Below are 27,915 nucleotides of genomic sequence, written 5' to 3'. Positions count from 1 at the left end.
ATTATTATTATTATTATTTTATTTTTATATAGAAATTATAAATTCATTTAAGATTCGCCACTTGATGACTCTAACATTCTTCTGAGACATGATCACATTATCTACTCCATCGACCAACACGAGTTCTTCCTGTATGTTTTATCCTCACTTACATGCATGTAAGACAATTTACAGGAGATTATCCAACATAAAATTGTTCCAAACAAAACACGTTTAATTATGAAGTTTTTATAACTAAGCCACTAAAAAGGAAGATACATCGTGTTGGTATATGTAATAACTTTAAATTCTTGTAAGTCTTTTTTAGTCGTCATCCTTTCTTTAGGGTCGCTTTCATTCTAATGTAATCCCGGTTCATTCATATACCTCTCCTTTTACTCGGGTGTCACACCCAGATCGACCAATTAAGAGAAAGAACGTGAGTATATAAGAAATAGACACGGTTTCTATTTGTATGAAAATTTTTGGAAACGAAAAAGTAAAATTATGAAAGCTTATGGTCAAAGTGAATACCATCGTATCATTGTAGAAGTTAATTATTTATATCTTATTATCGTAAGAGTATTTTTTATATTTTTTTAAATTAAAAAGATATTATCAAGGCTTTTGAAAATGCACAAATATAGTGCAAAATATATTTATTTATTTATTTTTAATTAATTTAGCCTTAAAATAAAAAATGTATAATATAATGGATAAGAATCCATGTTCACTTTTTATCCAAAAAGCTACAAATTTTCACTTTTGTCTTTCACTCACTCAAAGAATATAGCCAAATTACCATCCTAACCTTATGCCTATTTCAAAAATTAAAATATATTAATAATAAATTTAAAGCTATGTGCTTTATGCCCTTCCAATATGAAATATATATTTTATTATTTCCCTTCCGACCTGAGTCTCGACTTTCCCTTCAACATGACCACGTTACGTTCTCGACTTGAAGTACTTTTAAGAGTAAAGATTATTCTTACAAACTAATACGAGAACTTTCAGCGTGTTTTGTTTTTGTTCATATGTCTCGTAAAAAAATTAATCGAATATGATAATTAATACAAATTAATTAATTAATATCCTCACTTATATTTATTTAAAGAAGTTCGAAAATTTCAATACTTTTAAAGAATTATATTTTTATTCTTATAAATATTCTATTTTAAGAAAATCATGCATTTATTGTATTAATATTAATTTATAAATAACATTTTATGGAATAATAATGCCAGTTGAAATCTGAACAAAAAAATTATATTTTTCAAAGAAAGAATCAATTATAGGGTGAAGTCATCCTTTTCTGTTGACATATCATTTTCTATTTTTTCATTTTTTTATTGATAATTAAAAAATGGCTAAATTTAAACATTTTAAAAAAATATTTAAGCAATGATTTTGCACCTTAACACACCTTTGAAATTTCATATTGTCCATTTATGATTTAAGAATTTATTTTTTTTAATTAAATGGGTCAATTTTAATTTTTAAATTTATGTGATTTTTTTTAAAATAGAAATAAAAATTGTTTTTTAAGGTTTATTAAAATAGAATAAAGTATAAAATTTAGAGATTAAAAATAAACATTTTTTTTAAATGATAATTTTTAGAGGTGTAATCAATTAAATTTAAAGTGGATTTTTTAAAAAGTTAAATTAAATCAATTTTTTCATTCTATTAAAGAAAAAATTAAGAAAAAGTTAAATACTCAAAACTAAAAACAAAAGAAAATAGACAAATTTTAATAAAAAATAATAATAATTAAAAAATTTAACAAATTGATTAAATATACTCAACTAACCCAATCAACATCAATAAAATTGATAAAATTGACTAAAACAATTATGATCTTAAAATGAATCGAAATTTTCCAAAAATTAAATAATAGAATATAAGTGAGTCGAGATTTGGTGATTAAACTATTCACCACTTAGTTAAAACGAAGTAATATGTTGTACCGAGACTATCGAAACTACAAGCAAATAGGACAGAGTTATGATGCGATGCTTCGAGATTTAGAGTATCTTGACGCCAACGAAGGTATCTTGTGCCTCCACAATAAACCCTAGTCGTCAATCACTTTTAGTATAGTTTTGTATGTGTGTGTATATATATATATATATTAACTTTGTTCGATTAGATTGTTTTAACCCAACCCAACTCATAAATTTATTTATTTAAACTGAACCCAACTCAAATAATTTCATAACCCAATCTTAGACAGTACAATTTGGATTGGATTGATCCAAGTTCTTCGAATACCAAACTATTAATAATAAAAAAAAAAAAAGAGATAGACACAATTGGGTGAACAAGAAAGAGTTTGAATTAAAAGATGAGGTAAGATATCTTCGAGCATGTCAGCATTTCTCTCCATTGATCATAGCTAATAAAGATGGTATGTTTTAACTCATAATGTATAGTCTCACGATTTTAAAACGCGCATATTAAATAGAGTTTTACACACTCTTTTAAAAAAATGTTTGTTTTCTCTTTACGACTCATGTGTAATCTTACACATAATAATGATAAATGAAGTAATCGAGGCACGGGAATTTGACTTTTGAGGCGAACCATTATGGGTTGATGCTTACTTCCCATAGTTAAGATCATTGTTTATGGTACATTTGCAAGAATTTATGTTATGAACTAAGAACACCCATGAATTTATTTATGATCTTAGTGTGTCTCCAAACAAAACAAGATCCAAATAGTGTCAGATAATGCCTCCTCACCTTCTATTTCCAAAAGCCTTAGAACCCTAAACCTAACAAACAAACAAACCCATAAATACATAGAAAATGCCCCGCACGAGTGAGTGGTCTGTGGGTACTGCGTTTGGCTGTGTTCCTTAGTCAAAAGCTTCCTTCTCTTCTTCGTCGCTTCTTCCCAGGCAAGCCCAAATCCAGAGCCCCTGCATCCACCAACCATATCGGATTGGATTATCAATGATACCCACTCCCTCTTGTGATCCCACTCTTTCATCATTCTCTGTTTCCATGAAAGTTATTTCCTTTTTTAAAATAATCACCTCTTTTTGACGCTACACCCACCGACCCCATTCCTTAAAAAACCCTCTTCATTTCATAATTTTTGTTCAAATTAATCCAAATTTGTGCACTTTTCTGGGTTTTCTTCCTGGGTTTTGTTTGGTTTTTGATTTTATGAAATGGGTTTGCTTCGGTTCTTTAGAGTGAAGAGGAAATCGAAAGTTGCTGATAAAAAAACCGTTCTTGATGCTGAAATTCAGCCTGGTTTTGGTGCTAGGAAGTTCCGGTGGACTGAAATCGAGGCTTTTACTAAGAATTTCTCCACTGTTGTCGGCTCCGGCGGCTTCAGTAACGTCTATCTTGCTCGGACGGCGCCGGGGATTCCGGCGGCGGTTAAGATTTTGGGTGCTAGTGAGCGGCTCAACCGGATGTTCCGGCAGGAATTGGACATTCTTCTGCAGCTCCGCCACCGGAATATTGTCACTTTCCTTGGCTATTGCGATGAACGAGGTGAAAATCTAATCTTCTCTTCTCTAATGGAATTCGAATTATTTGTTTGTTAATTAATCAAATTTGGATTAGACCCAAAAATAAAAGATTCGAACTCAGAGAGAAAACAGAGGAAAACAGAGGAAACAGAGGAAAAGAATAAAGCAAAAAAGACAGTAAAGGATAACGCTTGCTTTAAGAATAAAAGCAATTCAATAATTTGCGTTTCATCTTTCAACTTTCATTAACTGTTAATCACAAATTTGTAATGATTAATTAAAGTTTATGTATTTAAAAAATTGCAGATGAAGGAGCTTTGGTCTTCGAATATGTCTCCAATGGGAGCTTGCAAGAGAAGCTCCACAACCGGCCGGCGGCGGTGGTGAAGACAGCGGTGCCGGTTCTTCCATGGAAAATCCGATTAGCCATAGCCTTTCAGTTAGCTCAAGCAATCGAATACCTCCATGAAAAATGCAGTCTACAAATCGTTCACGGCGATATAAAATCATCGAATATTTTACTGGACGAGCGATTCAATTGCAAACTCTGTGATTTTGGATCGGCGAAAATGGGATTCTCATCGGCGATAGCGAATCCGTCGTCGTCGTCGTCGTCGCCGTCGAGCCCCTTCAGAACGAAGCAATGGATGATGGGATCTCCAGGTTACACAGATCCCCAATACTTAAGAACCGGAATCGCCTCAAAGAAGAACGACATTTACAGTTTCGGCGTGGTGGTTTTAGAGCTAATCACCGGAAAAGTGGCTTTCTGCTCGGAGAAGGGTCTGATTTTGACTTCAATTTTACCTCCAGAAGTTCGCGACGGCGAAGGAATTAAACCGTCGGCGGTGGCGGAACTGGTGGATCCGCGGCTCCGGGGAGAATTCGATAGCAATGAAGCCGGAGCGTTGCTATCAATCGCAGCGGCCTGCTTAGCGCAGCCGCCTGCACCGAGGCCGGTGATCGGAGGCGTGCTGCAGATGATGACAGAGAAGATCGGGAATGTGAGCGACGGGTTATGGGCGGGGAAACGTGGCAGTAAATTATTGGATGTGGGGAGATGGTAAAAACAAAAGGGTAAATATGTAAAAATGGGTTAGGAAAGAATATTTGTTTGTTTGATTTTAAAAATAGGAAAAAAAAAAAAAAGAAAAGAAAAACGTGGAGGATGGTGTCCACGTTGCCATCACCGACGATGACTTGTTGTCCATGACAGCAATTATTTTGTGCCGATTTGGAATTATGTGGCTGCCAGAGTGTCAATTGTGGGCCCCCATTCTCTCATTGTTATTTTCAAACTCATATTTTGTCCAATTTCTTACCATGTCAAACTAATTTTCATACCATTGGTGTAACCTAAAATTAATTCAAACTACTATAATTGACCATTGACTATTATCGGTGGTTGACGATAATGGAAGTGACGTGAAATCAGGGGTCTTCGATGAGCGGTGATACTTGGTGGTGGTCGGTTATGATCGTTAGTAATGACAAAGGTGAGCAGCAATCGTTGGGGCAATTGTCGAAGTCGACAGTTGTTAACGTTTGGTCATTAGCATTAGACAACAACCCGCTCTGATGGAAGTGAAGGTGGAGAGATTTGAGAGGGGGTAACGTAAGGGTATTTTGGTAATTTTTCTATACATAAAATTTTGATAGATAATCACTATTAATACTTTTTAAGTTTAGATATCATTTAAATAAATAATCATATTATACTATAAGAAGAAGGGAAAAAGTAATCGGTACCACTTCTTCGCTCTGAAAGCATATCATATTAGAGACAGAACGTTATAATGATAAGAACTTGACAATGGTATGCTTTCAACAAATGAAGATTGATCGGGAAAGAAACGGAGAAGATGGTGACCACCCACGAACGGAGAAGATGCAGAATTAGAGACATAAGGTTGACTTCTTAATTGGATTTTGTAAAAAACATGAATGCAATACAAAATTTTAGATATGATGTGACAGAATTCATGGAGGAGTGCATACAATTTTTTCGACCATGTTGCATTTCATCTTTAATTTTTTGAAGCATCAAGATGATGCTTCCTTAGCTTGAGCTTGGTAATGTCGTGACAGTTCTACATGCAACACCTTGGTGTTGCCTTTTGGTCTGCTTGGCTCCAATGATCTTCTCAAATCATCTTCTATTTTCTTGTTTTCATCTATTTGATGTCCAATTAAGGATTAAAATACGCGTTAGTACGTTTATATAAAGGAGAGTTTGACATTGATATTAAGTCCTCTCTCGTTTGTCTATGAATTGTTCTTGATAGTTCGCTGGATTCTCTGTGCGTTCGTTTCTTATTAAGTGGCTGGTTATATTTTATACTAAAATCGAAACATCCATATTATTATGTCATGGATCGCTTTTACACAAAAATAATATTAATTTAAGTATAATTCAATCGACTCGATACCAAAATGGTATTTTTACGAATACAAGAAGAACATTTAAACACGAACACAGCTGCCACCTGTGTACTGACCGAAGCTCCTCACGTGCGGCGGAATATCCATTTCATCATCTTTGATTCTCAAGGCAGAGTAGATTCCGGCACCGACAATCCCCCCAAGTATAGGAGCCACCATGTACACCCACAATTCTTGGTAATTTCCGGCGGCCACGGCGGGGCCAAGAGTCCGCACGGGGTTCATTGAACCACCGGTGGATGACCCTGCGATAAGAATGTTGAGCATCACGGTAGCTCCGACGGAAATTCCGGCCAACTCTCTAACCTGTGATAATTAAATTTTTAGTACTAAAATTAAGCAAAAACTTACAATTGAAGGGATTTATTTATTTATTTATTTTTTGTTCTTACAACGCGAGTATCAGTAGTGACAGCAGTGACCACGAACAAGAGATTGAAGGTAATGAGGAATTCAAGAGCAAAGGCTTGGCCGGTGCCGACGGAGGGAACTGTAACGCCGCCGGACATGAAAGGGTGAAAAATACCTTTGAGAGTGAAAGAGGCGCATATGGAGGCGGAGATTTGGGCGGTGAGGTAGGCAGGGACTTGAACCCAAGGGAAGTGGCGGATGGCGGCTAAGGCGATAGTGAGTGAGGGGTTCAGGTGGGCGCCGGAGATGTGTCCCGTCGACAGAATTACGATCATCACCGCTAGGCCGGAGGATGCTGCGTTTCCGATCAGAGAGGTGATGTTATTGTACTTTTGGTTGATGATGGGTGCGGCTGTTGCAGCAAATATGAGGATGAATGTGCCAACAAATTCTGCTCCCACCTACATGATATCACTCAAATATTCAGCTTCAACCTATTACAACCCTAAAAAAATTCGGTTGAGTCAGGTCGGGTGTAACAATCCAAGCAAATATTATCCGCTTTAGCTCGTTACGTATAATCGGCAGCCTCACGATTTTAAAACATGTCTACTAGGAAGAGGTTCTCACACCCTTATAAGGAATGTTTTGTTCCACTCTTCAACCGATATGGGATCTTACATCCACCCCTGTGGGGGCTAACGCCCTCGTTGGCAAACCCTCGATGTCTGACTCTAATATTATTTGTAACAGCCTAAGCCGACCGCTAGCAGATATTGTCACTGCTTTAACCCATTTTGTTTCTCTCTTCAACCGATGTGAGATCTCACAATCCATCTCGATGACTGGCTCTAATACCATTTGTAACAACTCAAGCCCACGACTAGCAGATATTGTCCACATTAGCTCGTTACGTATCGTCATCAGCCTCACGGTATTACACTTTTACAAAAAATGCTTTGTTTCCCTCTTTGACCGATGTGGGATCTCACACATGGACTAGATGATATAAATTGTTGTAGTTGAGATAAGAGCTTGATCTTAAAAACCTGTCGAACCAACCTAATGTGCCATTCTATATGACTTAGAATAGTAGGTTCGTGATTTGTACCAATTTCACAAAATAAGCTTCTTATTCAATTATAGTTAAAATGTTTATCCTTGACATGATTGAACATGAGAAAACAAAAAATAAGTACCTTCCGAGTGAGGGAGACATGAGTCGGAAGGCGAGGTTGGCTCCTCTTTGGGGCGTCGATGGGTAAGCACTCGATTTGCGACATTGGCTTCTGGTGGATGATGGCTTCGTTTTCTATGTTTTACTGAAAAATAACCCATGTTTTTAACAAAAAATTATGGTGATTTTCATACTATTTTCTCGAATACATTTGAATTCTACGCAAAATTTCAAAAAAAAATTATAGGTAGAAATAGTGATTGTAAACTTAATATTAAAGAGTATAAAACTAAAAGCAAAACGATTATCGAACCTTCATACCCTATGAAATTGTCGAGCTCAGGCAATAAAGAACAAAGACTCGAATTGAAGAAGATTAAAGAGTACCTTTATATTGCAAAATACTCTTGATCATTGCAACTCAATAATGATAATTCTCCCCTCTATTTAAGAATAGAAGAGAGTGATATTCACGTTACTATAGCTTTCTTTTTTCTTTGAAAAATTAGAATCTATGAGTATTTAGAGGATCTAACTTGATAGCATTAAGAATCGAAGACAGGAAATTCAGACATCCACAAGTTACTCAATGTTGTGACCCTTTAGAAACCAAATACCATAAAGAATTATGCAATAAAGTAGTCACGATAATTATTGAATACAGATTCAAAATACTTTTAAAGCCTTTCTATCACAATATTTGATGGCATAGAAATGAACAAGTATGAACCCTAAGAAAGAGCATCCCAATTGGCCTTTAAATGTTTAGACATGGACATCAATAAAATTCTATAGCAAGTTAACGTATCATAGCAAGTTAACGTGATGATACGGTTGCTTCTATGGTCCATTTCGAATTGGCCTCTCGAATCAATGCTTAATTGATTGTGTGTATAATAGGAGGGCAGAAACAAACCAAAAATTTAATGTCTAATGTAGTCCTGTTTGGTTTAAAATATGAATAAAATTCAAAAAATGCAGGTAAGTTCGTGTTAACAGAACTCATTAATCGAGATATTCTTCACTCTTAGAGTAATTCAAGAAAAGTAGGTATCATGGCTTTGTCTCGAGGGGTGTAGGGTTCAAATCCAGCTCAGGCCAATAATTTGCGGATATCAAGCCATCAAATATTGAATCCAAATTTCGAATCTGATAGATTAGCATGATATTAAGTTAACAAAATTTAATAAACACAGAGTTTTGAAGTATTTTTATTTCCTTTTCTGGCATTCATCACTCTCTCCACCATTCGACTTCCAATAATGTTTGTAGATTCAGTTCTTCTCTGATCATTACTCAAGTTTCCGCCCCTGTTAATCTCTTGTTTCACCTCCACTTTGCGCCCCCTCGTCACACTTGGCGAGCACGATTGCCTTCTGGAGTTGATGTTGATCGCCTCTGGTTTCTGCTCGGTTCCTACCTGCCGCCCTCTCGTCACCGAGCTCGACCGATCAGTCCTCAGATTCAGAGGTGTTTCGTTGGAGAATTCTGGAATTTGAGATGCTATTGTTGATCTCACAATTGGGGATGTCGTTCTACTTCTTGGATTTGGGTTTGGCTTTGCCTTTGGCTTGGAGAGGTTTGATGTTAGATAATCTGTGTAACTTTCTTTAAGATTTGTGGATTTCGTTTTATTGTTGTTTCTTTTGATTGGGGGGTCTGTTGATGATGCCTGAGAGATTCTCTGGTTTGGGTTTATGATTCTTTGGGTGTTTTTGGGTTCAGTTGATGAATTGATACGTGGTTTATAACTGGGAGTGATGGATCTGGATGGTATTCTTGGATTTGTAGTTGGAGATTTCTCAACTCCATTGCTTCTCTTTGTTGATTCTGAATTGTTAGTAGCCTGGCCATAATTGCAACATGGAGACTGAGATTCAATGGATACTTCAGTGATACATATAAGATTAGAGAAACCATGAAAGAAAATCCAGAGTTCATCTACATTTAACTCGCAGGTCAATCAGTCCGAATGAAGGAAATTAAGATTCTCTCTCGAGATGTCCATTTCAGTTCCACCCTGGACGGGACGGAGATGTTGAGGATTGTTGGGAGAGCAGTCTCACATCGGCTAATTAAGGAATTGATTATAGATTTATAAGTAATGAATATACCTCTCCATTGGTATGAGGCTTTTTCAGGAAACCAAAAGCAAAGCCATGAGAGTTTATGCTCAAAGTGGATAATATCATACCATTGTGGAAATTTGTGATTCTTAACATGGTATCAGAGTCATGCCCTTAACTTAGCCATGTCAATAGAATCTTCCAATGTAAAATAAAGAAGTGGTGAGCCTCGAAGATGTAGACAAAAGTGACTAAAGTGTCGAACAAAGGGTGTACTTTGTTCGAGGGCTCCAAAGGAGTTGAGTCTCGATTGAAAGGAGGCTGTTCGAGGGCTCCATAAACCTCAGGAGAGGCTCTATGGTGTACTTTGTTCGAGAGAAGGATTGTTGGGAGAGAAGTCTCACATCGTCTAATTAGGGGTTGATCATGGATTTATAAGTAATGAATACACATTTCCATGAGGCCTTTCGAGAAACCAAAAGCAAAGTCATGAGAGTTTATGCTCAAAGTGGACAATATCATACCATTGTGGAGATTTGTAGTTTCTAACCGAGAGAGATTTATCCCCTTAGCTAAACAGGGGTCGGGAGGTTGGGGCAGAAATATGAAATAGGAGGCGGTTCCCTATCCCTTCCCCGTAGACAACTATAATTCTCACATCTATTTGGATTATGAAAAAATTTCAGAGAAGCGCACCTGTGACTGTGGCTGTGAGAGAAGCTGGAGAAATCTGGTCTCTTTCTGAGCTTTCATATGTGGAGCAGTGGCTTCCATTTCCAAAGATGGGAACAAAGGAGTTGCAGGTGGTGTTTTAAGCCTTCAATAAGCAGTGTTCATGAAGATAACTTCAGAAGAGTTACCAATTAAACAAACTCTGAATCAAAGAAGATGAGATTTTTACCAATCATAATCGTTTTTGTTGCCCTCAGAAAGGAGTTCAAATTCAGACTCTTTCCTGATTGATTGAATTCTGTAGAACTGAGAATTCCCTGCAAAAGTTTAACTCGAGATCAAATAAAAGCTTATGAAGAAAGTTAACAAAACTCATAATGATCCGAATGGTGGAGATCATGTGTTGAGAATTATTGAAAGGAGTAGTCCCACATTGGTTAATTAAGAGGAATGAAGATCATGAGTTTATGAGGCATATTACCACCATTGCTGTGTTCAAGGTCATGGACGGGCAGAAGAAAGCAGGCAGTGCGTTCCTTGCCACGCTTATGCAGCTCCCGGAACAGATGAAGATCTTCATTGTCGCTTTCTTTTCGACCCTTTAAATGCAGACCCATCATCCATCTGGATTTGCTGCCATTGCCACTGCCATTGGTGGGAGTTCCCATTTTTTTCTTGAAAAAAGCTTCTGAAATTTGTTCCTTGGATCTCCAATGAGCAATGGTAATGGAGACTGGTTTTAGTGGAAAAGGAGGTCTTAAGAACAAATTAGAGGACCCTTTTGGCTTGGTTGAAAGCGAAAACTCAGCCAAATGGGTATCATCGCCGGCAGCTTCAACGTCTTTGGGAGAAAATGACTGTTAGCTCTAAGAATCATTGGAAACCAGATTCCTCTAGACAAGACGTTATATTAATAACAAACTAATGAAGTTCATCTTTTTTAAACTAAATTATAAATCTATCAACCAAACTCAAATTATATAAACTCGTATATCTATACCTTATTTTGTTGTACATTCAAACACAAAATATACTGACTCTAAGAGTCGAGCCTCGACTTTATAAACCAAGGTTTATTAAATTATATGGTAAAAATTCCCAAAGACTTTCATTTCCAGAGTAAGAAAAAATAAGAATTTAGAATGTTTATAATTCACATAATTGATTTCATTAGAAAATATATGAAAAAAATAATCAGAAAAAAGTTCTTTCCTAAAATATATGCACTACAGATCATAGTATAGACAGAAATGAACAATTTAAATTAAAAATCAATTGAAAATGTCAAAGTACATTACAATTAAAGGTTATAAATATCACCTTTTTAAGTAATTGAATCAGTTGTGTCAATGCCGTCCATGCATGTAATGGCCTGCATTTTATTTACCACAATTAGAACTGTCTGGCCGGCAGAATAAATAGGACTCCCAAAGAAGTCCCGAACTCTTTCAGTTGGAAATTAAGTACAGTCTCGAGCAGGTAAGAACTCGAACCTGAGTCCATTCACGGTTAATTTACCACCAATGCATGAGGTCTTGAAAATGAATCAGGTTGTTGGATTCAACAATCATAGAATGAGATCAAATCATCAACAATTGAGAGGGTAATCCGTGCATTATCCAATTGAACTATATTCAAGATCCGAAAAATTATTAGATGCAATAAAGTGGGGTTAGGTTAAAAACGCTTTCTCTATCTCATCTCCTTTCCTACTTTCAGAAAGAGGTAGAGTCTCGATGAGGTCAGAAGTTCTAGAGAACGAACTGGGTCAAAATTGAAATGGAGAAAATATCAAAAGAAATCCTTCACTAAATTTGAATATTATGCTATGTCTAGAGCAATAGCGAAAGGTTTTTTGGCTCAATGTCCTCTCAAGAAAGGGATTTGTAGTCTATTGATTCTCACTGCGCTGACAATGTCAACAATATCAAATATGCAAAATGGCATTCAAGTTCTAATGCATTCATTCCCACATAATAAAAGCAAGGACGCTTACCGGAATGGGAATATCAAGAAGCCGCTTCTGGACAGTGGTTTCTGCCATTTCAACCTCCACAGAATTCCTATCCCATGGCTGCATTTCATCGAACACCTTGAATTCACCATCTTCTTTCGCTTCAATGGTAGCTTCGTCGTCAACGGGATTTAGTTTCTCAAGTGTAGGAGTAATGGGTCTCAACGACCTGAGCAATTGGAGCAACCCTAGTTAAGAAAGCCTGCTCGACATAACCATCCCACATGCTCATCCCCAGCTGCCTCAAATCTGACAACCAGCCAAAACGAAGTGCGGTAAGAAACTTCAATAAATAAAAGGTTATTCATGCTTTTCACTTATTTGTTTTCCTTATTTACTTTAGATAAGTTATCAAACTTAATATCACGTCAATATATCGAGTCCAATATTTCGGTTAAGTGTTGGGAGTCGGAAAAGGTTATCCCAATGAAAATAACTTGTCGGGTGGCTCGTTGGCAAAGGTTATCCCGACGAAGAACTAAGAACAAAGTGAACATCTCGCAGAAACTCATAACTCATTCAATTGTTAAGAATGCTTAACTTATGTACATGAATTGTGAGATCCCACATCGGTTGGGGAGGAGAACAAAACATTCTTTATAAAGGTGTGGAAACTTCACCCTAACAAACGCATTTTAAAAACTTCGAGGGAAAGTTCAAAAGAGTACAATATCTGCTAGCGGTGGGCTTGGACCATTACAAGAATGCTCCAAGAAACCCATACAAAGCTACTCGAACCCCACAAACAAACTAAAACATGGATGGCTTCGACTCAATCAAATATACCAACCACATACACAAAGACCCACCTAAATGAGAATCACCCCTCATGATGAATCTCATGTGTCTAAATGAAACTATCTCCTCACCAACCCCAATACACTAATCTCAAACTTATGAATATAACGACTTAACTAAGACTTCAATTTAGAAACTAGACCATACAATCAGCACATCAAAACTAGACTGTCCACCCCAAGAACTCAAATTCCACATAAAGATGCAACTCTTTCTTAATTCTAATAAAGAAATAAATTTCAAGAATACATGAGATAGAGGAAAAAATAAAATTAAGTTATGATAATGGCACCGAAACACATACATCTAGAGCCTCAATAAAGATGAATTCACATGTAGAATCAAACACTTAACCAAACCAAATAGGCCATGACATGGAAACAAGTAGCTATTCTAAACTAACTAACTAGCAAGTATATAACTGCCCAAGCTCACTGTTAGCAGATATTGTTTTCTTTGAGCTTTCAGGCTTCTCCTCAAGGTTTTTAAAACGCGTCTGCTATGGAGAGGTTACCACACCCTTATAAAGAATGTTTCGTTCTTATCCCTAATCGATGTGGGATCTCACAATCCACCCTCGTTGGCACTCGTTCCCTTCTTCAATCGATGTGAGACCTCTCAATCCACCCCCCTTTAGGGCCCAACATCCTTGTTGGCACATTGCCTCGTGTCCACCCCCTTCTGGGTTCAGCCTCTTCGCTGATACATCGCTCGGTGTCTGGCTCTGATACCAACTAAAAAGCAGGTTGTTACATAAAATACTTTATAAGGATGTGGAAACGTAATAGACGCGTTTAAAACCTTGAGGGGAAGCCTAGAAGGGAAAGCCCAAATAGAACAATATCTACTAGTGGTAGGATTGGGTTGTTACAAAATAAGTACCGGATAAGCGAAGAAAATAAGGGGAAAGTACCAAGCACCATTTTTCTTTCATCATAGCTTAAATTACATACATCAAAATGCTATTCCTTTGTTTTACAAGAGTACAATTGAAGGTCGAGGCATTTTAACCTAAACCAAGTCGAATTCACAGCTATGACATAAGGATCCTATTGAGTTAGCTAAACAAAGTCCAATACATCAAAACATTAACAAACCCATTAAATATCAAACAAAATTCAAGTTGTATAATACAGCATTCTAGCATATCAGAAATATCCACAAACTCAAACAACAAAGCATTACTAATCAAAACTCATCAGATACTTCAAAGAGAACAAGGGCCACTCCCAAATAAATAAACAACATATGAAGCCCTCACCAAATTTCCATAGCTGCTTGAACTGAGGTTTGAACCTTTGAAAGGAAATGCCACAAGAACAGTCCCTAAATAATGCATCCAAATATTACTAGCACATAAAACAACCCCAACGCATCAACTATTTCCTTCGGTAATACTATTGAATCCACGAACTTCGGAGGCAACAATTTCTTTGAAGCGAGATTGATAGACTTCCGAAAGTCTTACAATCTTCGCCGAAAACTCGGTCTACGAACGATAGAGAAAGCTAGAGGCACCTGCCGGTGGCGACAGAACAGCGACGGGAGCAGGAAATGGCGGCGGCAAAGGATGTCGAAAGAGAAGAAACGTTGGAAGATCCTAATTTTAGTGCCGTGACCAGTTCTAAGAATTGTAGAAAATCAAAAAAAAAAAAAAAAAAAGATATCAACATAATAATAGTTAAATTAGATTTGTCCCCAAAATAATAATTGAAAAAAAAAAAAGACACGTTCGTGTATAATTTTTTAAGCNAAAAAAAAAAAAAAAAAAAAAAAAAAAAAAAAAAAAAAAAAAAAAAAAAAAAGATATCAACATAATAATAGTTAAATTAGATTTGTCCCCAAAATAATAATTGAAAAAAAAAAAAGACACGTTCGTGTATAATTTTTTAAGCAATTCAATGTTTAATTTTAAATTAATTTTGTGGGATTATTTTAATAAAATGGTTAAATCAATTATTAATTAATTATAATGAAAATTATGTTATATAAACCCACCTTTTCGAGTCACATATGTTGTTGACTATCATTACGATCGCGACTATTTGATGATTGATCTTATTTAATGTGTATATCCTCGCTACGACGTTGATATGTAGCATATTGATCTCGAGCATTGTAACGAACATATGAAGACGTAATTACTCCCGAGAGTAAAACCTCGAAAAGGTTGTAGAGAATGCTTCAAATGTTGTACGAATTTTGTATCTTTAGATTATGGGCATCGATGACTCAATTAGAGCTATTGAGAATGGTGGGCGGATCTAGAATATCTTGATGTCCAATCAAATTATCTTCTCTTGAATTCGAACACCTTCAACAGAATATTGAACAAAATGTTTTTATTCACAATAAAAGAAGATGGTCTCTCATGATGTGACTTCGAAGTTGATATGTACCATACTGGTCTCGGATACCGTAGTGATATGTGAAGATTAGCCTTATTTTATTCTAATTATTCTCGACTGAAGTTGTTGAGGCCTACGAGACCTTCTGAAATATCTCGATGTCCAATCGAATCATCTCCTCTTAAATTCGAACATCTTTATTAAAATATTGAAGAAAATATGTTTAATATATTGAAGTTGCTTACCGCGCTTTTTATTTTGGGTGAGCGTTGGACTTTCAGTTTCTCAGGGATGAGCATGTGGGATGCCTATGTCGAGCAGGCGCTAGCGCAGCTAGGGTTTCTCCAATTGCTCAGATCTTTGAGACCCATTACGCCATCACTCGAGAAACTAAATCCCGTTGACGACGAAGCTCCCATCGAAGCGAAAGAAGATGGTGAATTCAAGGTGTTCGACGAAATGCAGCCGTGGGATAGGGCCTCTGTGGAGGTTGAAATTGCGGAATCCACTGTCCAGAAGTGGCTTCTTGATATTCCCAGTTCCGGTATGCTTCCCTGCTTTTGTGATGCGAGAATGGGATGCATTCTACTTGAGTGTGCCATTTTTCATGTTTGGATATTGTGTCAGCGCTGACTACAAATACTTTGTATGTGAATTGCTCTGTGATTGTCTCTGTTTGTTTTTTATACTTCAAAGAAATGCGAACATTTCAACTCTCATGCAATAATTCGACAGTATTTTAATTGCTATTATGATACCGAATTATTATTGGAGCTTAAATAAAATAATACGGTAGTTGGACAATTTATAACTTATCCCGATCCACACGAAATGATTCCATCATTCTAACTTTTTTTTATATTCATTACTTTATTAGGCAAAACAATTGGAATGTCAAAGTCATATTCAAGACAATTAATCCCATTTTGTGTTTATAGATCCGTGAACTTAAAAACTGTTGAAGAGATTACTAAATATTAAACGCAAGGGACCTTTAAGCACAACTTTAAAAGTTTAGAGACTAGACTTAGTAACCGAATGAGACTTAGATATAATCCACACTCAAAGTTTAATTCCATGCGGGCAGAAAAAAGAAGGAAGGAAAAAGGAAATTATAATCAGAGTATATAAGAAGAGTAGTATTGTTCAACAAAAAAATATATCATTGTTATAAAAAGAGGGGAGTGGTAAAAGAAATGTTTAGAGCAAGAATTTTGTAATGAAGCAGTAGGGGAAACTGTGAGATCCCAAATCGGTTGGAGGGAGGAACGAAACATTCTTTATAAGGGTGTGGAAACCTCTCCCTAGTAGACGCGTTTTAAAAACCTTGAGGAGAAGCCCGAAAGAGAACCCAAAGGACAATAGTTCTAGCGATGGACTTGTGATGTCATAAATGGTATCAAAGCCAGACACAAGGCAATGTGCCAGCAAGGAGGCTGAGCTCCGAATGAGGGTGGATTAGGGGATCCCACATCAATTGGAGAAAGGGAACGAGTGCCAACGAGGACTCTGGGCCCCGAAGGGGGGTAGATTGTGAAATTCCACATCGGTTGGAGAGGGGAACAAAACATTTTTTATAAGGGTGGGAAAACCTCTCTCTAGTAGATGCGTTTTAAAAACCTTGAGGGAAAGCTCAAAAGGGAAAGTCCTTTGGGTAGATTGTGAGATCCCATATCAGTTGGAGAGGGGAACGAAACATTCTTTATAAGAGTGTGGAAACCTCTCCCTAGTAGATGCGTTTTAAAAACCTTGAGGGGAAGCTCGAAAGGGAAAGCCCTCGAGGTAGATTGTGAGATACCGTATCGGTTGGAGAGGGGAACGAAACATTCTTTATGAGGGTGTGGAAACCTCTCCCTAGTAGACGCGTTTTAAAAACCTTGAGGGGAAGCTCGAAAGGGAAAGCCCTCGAGGTAGATTGTGAGATCCCACATCGGCTGGAGAGGGGAACAAAACATTTTTTATAAGAATGTGGAAACCTCTCCCTAGTAGACGTGTTTTAAAAACTTGAGGGGAAGCCTAAAGAGGACAATATCTGCTAGGGGTGGGCTTAGGTTGTTACAGAAACACTCTCCTTAAATATTGTTGCTGTTCTTATATTAGAGCAACTTCTGTAAAAAATGAAAATTACTGAAAAGAAGGGAAGATAAGACTCTTGCTTTCTTGTGTAAATCCAAGAAAAAAATAAAAGATGGCCTTTTTTTAACAACAAGCTTTGGTTCTTAATAAAACAATAGAATTCTACTTGCTAATTATTCTCAGTAAAAGAAAACTTTCTCATCCAATTTTGCTGGTAGATAATTGTAACGGCACTAATTTTCTTGCCTTAAGTTAGGGATGTTACAAATGGTATCAGAGTCAGACACCGGACGGTGTGCTAGCGAGGATGCTGGGCCCCGAAGGGGGGTGGATTGTGAGATCCCACATCGATTGGAGAGGGGAACAAGTGCCAGCAAGAACGCTGGGCCCCGAAGGAGGGTGGATTGTGAGATCCCACATCGGTTGAAGAGGGGAACAAAGTATTCTTTATAAGGGTGTGGAAACCTCTTCATAGTAGACGCATTTTAAAAATCTTGAGGGGAAGCCCAAAACGAACAATATCTGTTAGCGGTGGGCATGGGCTGTTACAACATTTTATAATTGAAACAAATATCTAAGTTTTGATAGTTAATCAAATATTTGATGTGATTCTGTGAAGATTTTCACATGGGAAGATTATAAATTTAAGATTTTCAAATTTCAAGCCTTGTTTTCCTTATCCTTTTTGCCTAGGATAAGTAGTCTTAGTTGTTCTTTATTATCTATTCTTTTCAGTAAAAGACATCATGATATCCTTTCTTGAAACATCTTGATAACCATCTGACATTGGCCATAATCCAATCAATCAGAAAAGAGAGTGTTATTTCTCCCAATTTCCTACCTCTATACTGCTATCAGCTACCTTAAGCCTCTTGCTTTCTATGAAAGCAACACCTTCTGGATGTCGCTTACTTCTTATGGAGGCTATCCTCTCTCTGTCACCCTTCCTTAATATCTTTGACTGGAACAAATGGATGTTAGTATGGTTATCAAAATGTTAGTATGGTGATTTCTGGCTTGTAGAAAGTAGACATTTTGCGGTACTAACTGATTATATTGAAATTGTTGCAAGGCCTTCGAGTCCTCCTACATTGGATGCAATTAGCTTTTGTGGAAATGTTCTGACTATGTGACCAAAGGAAATCAAGAAAATATATAAAAAAAATCTTTTACTCATACTGTCTGACTTGAATGGCAAAATCTGCTCGCCTTTTAATCCTCAGCCATGCATATTGTATTATATAATAGCTAGTTATGAGCAAGTCAAGGCATTTGTTTGTTGGTTGACTTTTTTGTCGTATCTGCTGGAAAATTAAGTTTTATTATTCTGTTTTAGAAACTTAAAGTTGATATTTGCATAAATGGAAAATGTCAATGCAACTATTTTTTCTTTATTTTTATAAAGGACGTAGTTGTGTAGTTGGTGTGCTACGAACTTGACCAGTTTCTTTTTATATTATAAGAAAAAAGTCAGCCCCATCTTATGACATGAAGAACACAATAGCAACTTTAATGAAAAACAAAAGATCTTTTCCTCCTTTTTGTCTTCCTCCAAAAAAATTTAAAAATAATAAAAATTATCGAACATAGCTAAATACAAGGACTGTTGAGGGTTCTTTCTTGAGAGAAGAGTGATGATTTCTCGGAAAGGCACATCGTCTTTAAGAACAATATTTAATCATGTGCCTCAATCATTAACAAACTCTTCTAACCCCCTCATTTACTCATTTTTTAATAATTTATCGTTGATTATTGTTGTTGACTTCTAGTGTTTCTACTTCGTTGTATTTGGGGCATGTTTTGGAGTAGTTTTGAAATGGTCAAATTCATTTTGGTTGGGTTCAAAATGTCTCTAAAGTAAGTCTTTAATCATTCAAAGTCAATTTAGTGTTTGACTTTACACTCTTAAAAATGATTTTCATACGACCAAAAGTGCTTTTGAAATCATTAAAAGCATGTTTCGGAGTGATTTTGAAAATAACAAAAGTGATTTTAATAACTTCAAAATCACTCCCAAACATTGACAATTACTTATAGTAGTTCTAACATTCCATGCACTTTCACTCTTGTCAAAATTACTTTTTCATGAGTAAAATAAATTAAATAAAAGGGGTAAAATTCCATATCCTCAATGAAACTATTTTCTATTTTTTTAAAAAAAGTGTTCGAAATATCCAATATAGGCATTGGGCTTTTCAGTGTAACTGGACCTTTACTTGATTCTTTCAATGCACTTGATTGGAAAGAACTATATGTTTCAGATAATTAATCTTTCCTGTATTTATTATCAATTTGCTTTTTTCTTATAGGAGATGAAATTATAACCAAAGGTGGCGCCATAAAAAGTCTAGGGGAACATCCTCATCAATTCAAAAAGTTAATTCTATTTTCTGGAAATGATTATCTGGGATTAAGTTCCCATCCGACAATAGGAAGAGCTGCAGCAAAGGTGTGTTTAAAGATAAATGACTCTTCAAAAAATGTTCTGTCGCCATGGTACTTGTATTTCTTTATTCGTTCTGTAGTGTCTGAAACTCAATTCTAAACCAGGCTGCTCTAGAATATAGAATGGGCCCCAGGGGTTCTGCTCTAATCTGTGGATATACCTTCCATCATAGGCTGCTAGAATCATGCTTGGCCAAATTAAAGAAGAAAGAGGTATGTATTGAATGTATTGTATGTATACTTTAATCAGAATTACTATCATGGAATGTGTCACCTTTTGAACACGGATAAATGCTTGGCCAATTACTGATAAATGATAATTCATTTCAGTGTTTACAGAACACAAGACATGATTCTAATTTGAAAGGTCTCATAGTTGTCAAAAGTTTGAGATGTCAATTGTTGCTTAATTAAGCAAGTCACAATTTAATTAGTAGAATTTATGATATGGTGCGGTATTTATAAGAGGGTAATGTGAAATACTGTGATACAACGAATAGAATCAAGCCAAGATCGTAATTAAAGTATTACATGAATATATGTATGTGATTGAAGCAAGCAATTCGCATCTCGGCTCAATATTGTGTTTGTAATTTGCATATATCATGGACTGTGGGAAATCTGTGGGCCCCTGCTATGGGAACCTGTTTCTGCTTTTTGAAGGCTTAACCTTTCTGTTGGTCATAATATTCTAGATGTACACTCAGCTGTGAAATAATTTTTAGTGTTTCTAGGATTGCCTTCTTTGTCCTACTGGATTTGCAGCCAACATGGCATTGATGGTAGCAATAGGAAATATTGGCTCGCTCTTAACTGAAAGAAAAGCTTCATCTGAAGATCAGAAGATTGCCATATTTTCTGATTCACTGAATCATGCATCTATTATTGATGGCGTTCGTCTTGCGGATCGACAAAGAAATGTGGAACTGTTCATCTATAGGCATTGTGATATGGCTCATCTCAATGCTTTATTGTATGCTTTCTTTTTACCTTTCTCTAGCTCTCTTGTTCATATGTTATTTGGATCTGCTCAGATGCTTTATTCCTGCTTTTGAAGACAAATTTCTGTTTTCTTTTGGGCAGATCAAGTTGCACACTTACAAAGAAAGTTGTCGTAACTGATAGGTTGGTGTTGTGTTACAAGTAGATTTCTCAATTCTAACTTTTCTTTCATTGTATTTTCTTGACTATATAGCGGCCACCAACAAAATTTAGCTGCTCCGGTATTTGTACTTCAATGATTTGTAATATATGTGCATGTTTTCTTCTAAAATAGTTAAACAGAGAACTATTCTTTGATATAGAGAACATGATGCTTTAATATCCGTAGGGCTTACACCGAATGTACTCCAATTCGAGTTAATTACATAAGGAATATTAGAAAGTACGAGACAATTTCTCTAGAGGGCACCAATTAGATGCATTGACAGAACTCCCATTTCTTTCTCGCTTTCCCTGTAGGTTCTTCCCACATCAAAAACAGAACCTTTAAGATAGCATCAGATAATAAATTCATTGGAAGTAGATTTATTATGTTGTTCTCCTACAACATCTTCCCTTATTTTTCTACTAATTAATGAATTTATTAGGCCCAAACTTTTTTCCTTTATCCTAACTGCAAGTGTGAAATTGGTTTGGCATGTATCCTATTCATAATACAGCTTATTTAGCATGGATGGAGACTTTGCGCCCATGAGGGAACTTGCAAAGCTTCGCAAGAAGCATGGATTTTTGTTAGTTATTGATGATGTAAGTTTTTTGAACTCATTGGTTGATGTAGAATCGTTTGAAGCTGTTATAAGATATTATGATATGCTTTTGGCAATTGTTTGTTGCTATCAGTTCCATTTTTACATAAGGTGTATTCCATCTTTGGCTTTCATATCTTCTGTGTTTGGTCTAGTTTGTCGGTTTGAGCTTCATATCAGCTGTAATGCATTGCTCGAGCCTAAAACTTAATGTATGTAAGAAGTGTATACCTGAGAACTATTGTTCTTGCAAACGTCAGGCTCATGGAACATTTGTTTGTGGCAAAAATGGTGGGGGTGTAGCCGAGATGTTCAATTGTGAAAGAGATGTTGACATATGTGTTGGCACCTTGAGCAAAGCAGCAGGGTGTTTTGGTGGGTTCATCGCGTGCAGGTAATTGTTGGTATGCATTGTTCTCATTCGTTAAATTAAATTTGGCTCACTTAATGCCAAGAATTTAACTTCAGGAGCAATGATTGACGGTAACAATCTACTCATTGGCTATCAAAATGACCCAAAGAGTCCATGACATAATATTTATTTGCTCTATAAAAGTACGATCTAGATTTACTTTGTTTTGATAAGAGTTGGGTTCTGTGGCATGCTGTTTCGTTGTTGTCATTTGGGATCTTTAGCTTGGAAGGAATAGTAGAAATTTTAGGGACTTGGAGAGAGCTTGGGAGAAGGTCTGGTTGTTAGCTAGGTTTAATGTCTCTAGGGGAGTCAGTGTGAGATCCTACATCAGTTGGGGAGGAGAACGAAACATTCTTTATAAGAGTGTAGAAACCTCTCCCTTGTAGACCTCGCTGGGACCCCGAAGGGGGTGGATTGTGAGATCTCGGAGAACAAAACATTCTTTATAAAGGTGTGAAAACCTCTCTCTAGTAGAAGCGTTTTAAAAGCCTTGATGGGAAGCCCGAAAGGAAAAGTCCAAAGAGGACAATATCTGCTAGTGGTGGGCTTGGGCCGTTACAAATGGTATCAGAGCCAGACACCGGGCGATGTGCCAGTGAGGAGGCTGATCCCCAAAGGAGGGTGAACACGAGGCGATGTGCAACCAAGGACGTTAGGCCCCAAAGGGAGGTGGATTGGGGGTCCCACATCAATTGGAGAAGGGAACAAGTACTAGCGAGGACGCTAGGCCCCGAAGGAGGTGGATTGTGAGATCCCACATCGGTTGGGGAGGAGAACAAAACATTCTTTATAAGGGTGTGGAAACCTCTCCCTAGTAGACGTGTTTTGAAAACCTTGATGGGAAGCCCGAAAAGGAAAACCCAAAGAGATCTGCTAGTGGTGGGTTTGGGCCATTAGAGTCCGTCTCCAATTTTTGTATTACCCATAAGGTTTTATTCTTGCAGACTGGAGTCCTCATTTGTGTATTTTGTTGGTTCGTTCCTTTGGTTTGGGCTGCTTTTTTGTCATTCCCAAGTGCCTTTTGTTTTGTATTCTTTCATTTCTTCTTAACGAAAGCTTGGTTTCTCATTAAAAAAAAAAAAAAAGATTTGCTATGTTTTTGTTTAATTGAAGAAAATAATGATTCCGCTTAGCCTGCTTTCCATCAACCTGTTTATGTGATTGTGCTTTGTTCCCCCATGTCCAGAACAGGCAACAGATTCTATGCTTCTTTTTCCATAATTTTGGATAATTAGTTTTAATTCGCTTTAAGATTTTCTTCCTTCGACACGAGCAGCAAAAGGTGGAAATTGCTCATTCAATCAAGGGGCCGATCCTTTATATTTTCAACTGCTGCACCCATCCCTCTTATTGCTGCTGGCCATGGTAGAGTAGATTTGTTATTGCTTAATCTCATCATTTATCCAATCTTGAAATTCCATGTTCTTAATTAGAGCATATCTTAGCAGCTGCAGTCTTGGTGGCTAAGAGGGAAATGTGGCGAAGAAGGGAAATTTGGAATCGGGTGCAAGATTTTCGTGATTTGACTGGAATCCCTATCCAAAGCCCCATAATCTCTCTTATTGTAGGTAGCGAAGGGAAGGCATTGGAAGCCAGCAGGTGCTTTGTTACCCTTTCTATTCTATTAAGTTATTGTTCCAACGGTATGCATCATTGTTTTTATTGTTGTTTTTTTACTATTGAGGAACAGGCATTTGCTGAAATCCGGTTTTCATGTGACTGCAATAAGGCCTCCTACAGTTCCAGCCAACTCTTGCAGGTGCATCATTTTCTTTTGAATCTTATACAATATTAATTCTTGAGATTGTTCTTTACTTGACATTCTTCATCTGGCTAGCACGGTGCATTACCTCGTTAAACTTCAGCATGTGATCGTTAAACTTCAGTATATGTGATCATTCATTTCTTAGTGGATCGCTACTTCCTGCAGTTTCCACTCTATTATCTAAAACTTCAGTATATATACATCTTTTGTTGGTTGGAGAGGAACACAAAACATTTCTTATAAGGATGTGGAAACCTCTCCCTAGCAGATGTGTCTTAAAACTGCGAGGCTGACGACGATACGTAATGGGTCAAAACGGATAATATTTGCTAGTGGTGAACTTGTGCTGTTATAAATTGTATCAGAGTCAGACACTGGATAGTGTGCCACCGAGGACGCTGGCCCCCAAGGGGGGTGGATTGCGAGATCCCACATTGGTTAGAGAGGAAAACGAAATATTTCTTATAAGGGTGTGGAAACCTCTCCCTAGTAGACATGTCTTAGAACTGTGAGACTGACGACGATCCGTAACAGGCTAAAGCTAACAATATTTGCTAGCGGTGGACTTAGACTGTTACAAATGGTATCAGACCTAGACACCGAACAGTGTGCTAGGAGGACGTTGGCCCCCAAGGGAGTGGATTGTGAGATTCTACGTTGGTTGGTGAGGAAACAAAACATTTCTTATAAGGGTGTGGAAACCTCTCCCTAGCAGACGCGTCTTAAAACTATGAGGCTGATGGTGATACGTAACGGGCCAACGGACAATATTTGCTAGTGGTGGACTTGGTCTGGTACATCTTCGTTCCTTGGTACACAATGATCTCTGAATATTTTATGTATTTAAATGTTTTCTTATTTCAAAATGGAGTTGCTTTCTTTGTGGAGTATGAACGTCTAAGTTTTCACCATTATAGAAAATGTTGTATTGTAAGCCTAAGTGGTAGACCACGAGTATAAGGAATTGGGTCCAGGGCCCCTTCTAGAAAAGAAAACTTATATCAACTTCGACTAGTTATGAGCTTCTCATTTGGACTAGTCAAGGTTTGGGATATGAAGTTCAATCACTTGATTTTCTAGACTTCGAAAATCGGACTGTGATTAAAAAGACGAAATCGAAAATAAATAAAAATAAAAGAAAAGTAGAATAAAAGATAAAAATCCAATAAAATTAAAATAAAAGAATATTACAAAGGGAATACAAACATAAAAGAAAATACAAGAGACTCCAAAATCTAAAAATAAACCGACGCTCTGGAACGACTTCCTTTGTGACCGCACAGCTCTCGAACACTCCTCCACCTCGACCGGCAGCGTATTATACTCAGTAAGCCACCTACTTGTAGGCTCTCGTCGCATACTTGGTGTAACAGATTCCCACTAGCTACTTGTTGGCATTAGGATGTTTGGTTTTGGTTTGATCCCCTTGGGGTTATTCTGGTCTGTCTTTCTTTTTTAAATCTTGAAAGTTCCTTGTGTCGAGCTGTGAATGACTGGTATTCCTCTACGAGGCGCTACCTCATGCATGGCTCTCTAAGACAGTATGGTATCTTACCTAGGGGGTGAACTGAAACCTTCCAGGTCCACAAAGTCACCCTTGTAGGGGGGCGCGACCCCTCCCTTATCTCATGCAGTTGTTGGGCTGTAATGACATGAGTCTCATGTTCCCCATGTGAAACGGCTAGGTTCAGTCGGGTTTGATCAGAAATCCTTGTTCCCCCACAAAGCTATTGACACCGTTCACACATCTTGGAACTTAAGGACAACTCATAAGGTGGTCGTAAATCGTGGTGGTCTGTTAGGCTCCTAGGGGAAAGGTTAGGTCTAAATTTAGTAACGGGGTACCCCCAACCATAATTCCCTAGTCTTAACATAATCTGGCTCAATAACAATAACGGGGTGTGCACTCATTAACTATCTAGAGTCATCGTACATAATTCTTGCAAAATAAATATACATATTCAACGGGCAATAACGTCCATCAAGCACCTGAAGCACAGAATTCACAAATTTCCATCCTCCTTTCAGCATGAATTAAACACATATAATTAGCGGTAGCATAAACCATGATTGCATTCTCATAACGCTTCATATTATGCATTCATACTCATATTACATGGAAAGGTTAACACCTAGGGTAAGTATATTAGCATGCATGTATTCCAAGTGAATCTGGCAAGTATTCTTCCTAAATACCGTGTGGTGACTTACTTGATTGACGTGTGCCCTTTCGTTTAGCGTTCTACACAATTAGGGTGTCAAAAATAGTGATTTTCTTCAATTAGGTTTTACACGTGGGCTGCACACGCTCCCACGTGCCCAGGAAAGGCCTACTCGTAGGTCACTGGACCGGGTTCTGAGTCAGTTTAGATTAAGTGACTTAGGTTGGACTGCGTGTCACTCAGGCTGCATGTCACTGATGGGGTGGAACCACATTGCTCCACTTTGCTATCGACATGTGTCCCTCTCGTGTCCAAGCCGTGTCTCTCCTCTCGCCGTTTGACATGTGGCACACCAGATTTTTCTCTCTCCTCCTAGCAGACGAAAACTGAAACTTTTTTATTAGTTTTCTTGAATCAAGTCAGTTTCTTCAGAAAAGTTGTAGATCCTAATCCCGACTCGTCTGGATATTTTTTCTTGAATTTTTACTCCAACACGGACCAATTTATGGACGTCAATAGTAGGTACGTTATTCTTTCTTACCATTCTTGGTAGGGCTCTCGGAACAGCAGTTTCCAGTTAAGATTTTGGCCAAGTTGCTTCACGAAATCTGTGGAGAGTCCTTCCTATAGAACATATCAAAATCTTAGGCCTTAATTCTTAAGAAATGGCTTGGACATGAAGAAAAACCGCTTAGGATTACTCAAGAACATACCTTGCCAAACTTCTCGATTATTGACGGATAATGGAAATCCTCTTCTCCCTTCCAAGAAAGACTCTTTGCGTCACGGTCTTGGCCGGAATGAACTCCCAACGGTAGTTTTCGGTGAGTTTTCCGGCAGCTCCTTTCTCCTCTCACTTTGCCTTTCATTTGCAGGTATTTTGTCAAGGTCAAGACCCCACAATGGACCATTTGTCCCTCTGTTGACTTTGACCAACCGATTTTCTCTATTTTTATTTTTATTTTATTTGGGTGCTACAACGAAATACAAAAAACTTTACTTGGTAAATAAATTAATGTTTTGCTTTCATCGTCCATCTCAGGCTTCGGGTGACCTTGAGTGCAACGCATACGACAGAAGACGTGAAGAAGCTGACAAGTGCACTCTTGCAGTGCATTAGGTTTCAAGATATTGCTATCAATGGGTCGAACAGGCATGCAAGATTGTAGGTTCTTCATTTCTTTAGCTCTTCCGTCGAATTTTCCTTGATTGTTTATGAATATTTGGGATGTATCCTGTATTTCTTCCTTCGTAGGGCTATTCAAGATTTTTCATGTTATAAATCCACAATTGCTGAAATACAAATTATTTTCATTGTAGAGAATGGATAGGTTTATCAATTTTGGTTGAACAGAACCTAACATTTTGCATCCATTTGTAGTTGTTTGTAGTAGTGCAATCATTTTAGTGTATACATACACATATATTCTTATTTATTTGAGTGAGTAGAAAATCTTTTCATCACTTGCGTCTTGCAACTCCATGAGAAGCTATTATACCAATTGCTTTGTGGTTTTTCTTTCTTATATTAAGGGATTTTCAACCATGTAAGTTTTTGGGAGACACCAGCATATTCCCATTTTGTTGAATTTCTTGTTTGGGCTCATAATATGTTTACTATGGGCTTGATGCTTGTGTCTACTTCACCGCTCCTACTATGATCATAGCAGTCCCCATTGAAATCAAAATCTTTAATTGGATCGTTACCATGTGGGACTCTATTTTTGTTTCTTCCTTAACTTGTTTATTTGTAAGTGATTAGAGTTCATTTGGTAACAAAGTCAAAATTTAAACTGTAATTGAGGGTTAATTTCTAGTGCTCCAAGAAGTGTTTTTAAGTCACTTTTTTTAAAATTGTGCCTCGGGATATTATGGCTTATGGGTTTATGGTTAGAGTGCATGCTCTATGAAGGAATGTAGGAATAGTAGAAATTTCAAGTCCGATGGAACAGAATCAAATATAAAGT

The 27,915-nt window shown here is 37.2% G+C and overlaps 3 protein-coding genes across 9 annotated transcripts; 2 read left to right on the top strand and 1 right to left on the bottom strand.

Annotated features, from left to right (window-relative positions):
- Positions 1-2,768: 2,768 nt before the first annotated feature.
- Positions 2,769-4,805, top strand: LOC111468884 (probable receptor-like protein kinase At1g33260). The gene is made up of 2 exons (XM_023114016.1): positions 2,769-3,491; positions 3,776-4,805. Exons 1-2 carry the CDS (start codon positions 3,161-3,163, stop codon positions 4,534-4,536), a joined length of 1,092 nt encoding a protein of 363 aa, XP_022969784.1. The 5' UTR covers positions 2,769-3,160; the 3' UTR covers positions 4,537-4,805.
- Positions 4,806-5,806: 1,001 nt separating this feature from the next.
- Positions 5,807-10,290, bottom strand: LOC111468885 (probable aquaporin NIP5-1). Of its 4 annotated transcripts, none has more exons than XM_023114017.1 (4): positions 10,202-10,290; positions 7,462-7,584; positions 6,304-6,723; positions 5,807-6,217 (listed from the first exon to the last, which is right to left on the bottom strand). In XM_023114017.1, exons 2-4 carry the CDS (start codon positions 7,543-7,545, stop codon positions 5,933-5,935), a joined length of 789 nt encoding a protein of 262 aa, XP_022969785.1. In that variant the 5' UTR covers positions 7,546-7,584; positions 10,202-10,290; the 3' UTR covers positions 5,807-5,932. The 4 variants fall into 4 exon arrangements, with proteins under 4 accessions (XP_022969785.1, XP_022969788.1, XP_022969786.1 ...); XM_023114020.1 differs by lacking the exon at positions 10,202-10,290 and adding an exon at positions 7,827-7,882; XM_023114018.1 differs by lacking the exon at positions 10,202-10,290 and adding an exon at positions 7,761-7,855.
- A 2,357-nt stretch (positions 10,291-12,647) lies between these two features.
- On the top strand, positions 12,648-27,389 carry LOC111468883 (8-amino-7-oxononanoate synthase). Of its 4 annotated transcripts, XM_023114015.1 has the most exons (13): positions 12,648-12,776; positions 15,635-15,881; positions 19,723-19,862; positions 19,964-20,071; positions 20,593-20,831; positions 20,942-20,983; positions 21,520-21,607; positions 21,867-22,000; positions 23,298-23,386; positions 23,467-23,620; positions 23,712-23,780; positions 26,991-27,156; positions 27,215-27,389. In XM_023114015.1, exons 1-12 carry the CDS (start codon positions 12,735-12,737, stop codon positions 27,115-27,117), a joined length of 1,479 nt encoding a protein of 492 aa, XP_022969783.1. In that variant the 5' UTR covers positions 12,648-12,734; the 3' UTR covers positions 27,118-27,156; positions 27,215-27,389. The 4 variants fall into 4 exon arrangements, with proteins under 4 accessions (XP_022969783.1, XP_022969781.1, XP_022969782.1 ...); XM_023114013.1 differs by lacking the exon at positions 12,648-12,776 and having other exon boundaries at positions 15,542-15,881; positions 23,470-23,620; XM_023114014.1 differs by lacking the exon at positions 12,648-12,776 and having other exon boundaries at positions 15,573-15,881; positions 23,476-23,620.
- Positions 27,390-27,915: the final 526 nt, after the last annotated feature.

The sequence above is a fragment of the Cucurbita maxima genome, unplaced genomic scaffold, assembly GCF_002738345.1.
Source record: "Cucurbita maxima cultivar Rimu unplaced genomic scaffold, Cmax_1.0 Cma_Scf00038, whole genome shotgun sequence".
In the NCBI taxonomy this organism is placed as follows: Eukaryota; Viridiplantae; Streptophyta; class Magnoliopsida; order Cucurbitales; family Cucurbitaceae; genus Cucurbita; species Cucurbita maxima.
This window is presented reverse-complemented; position numbering and strand designations above follow the sequence as displayed.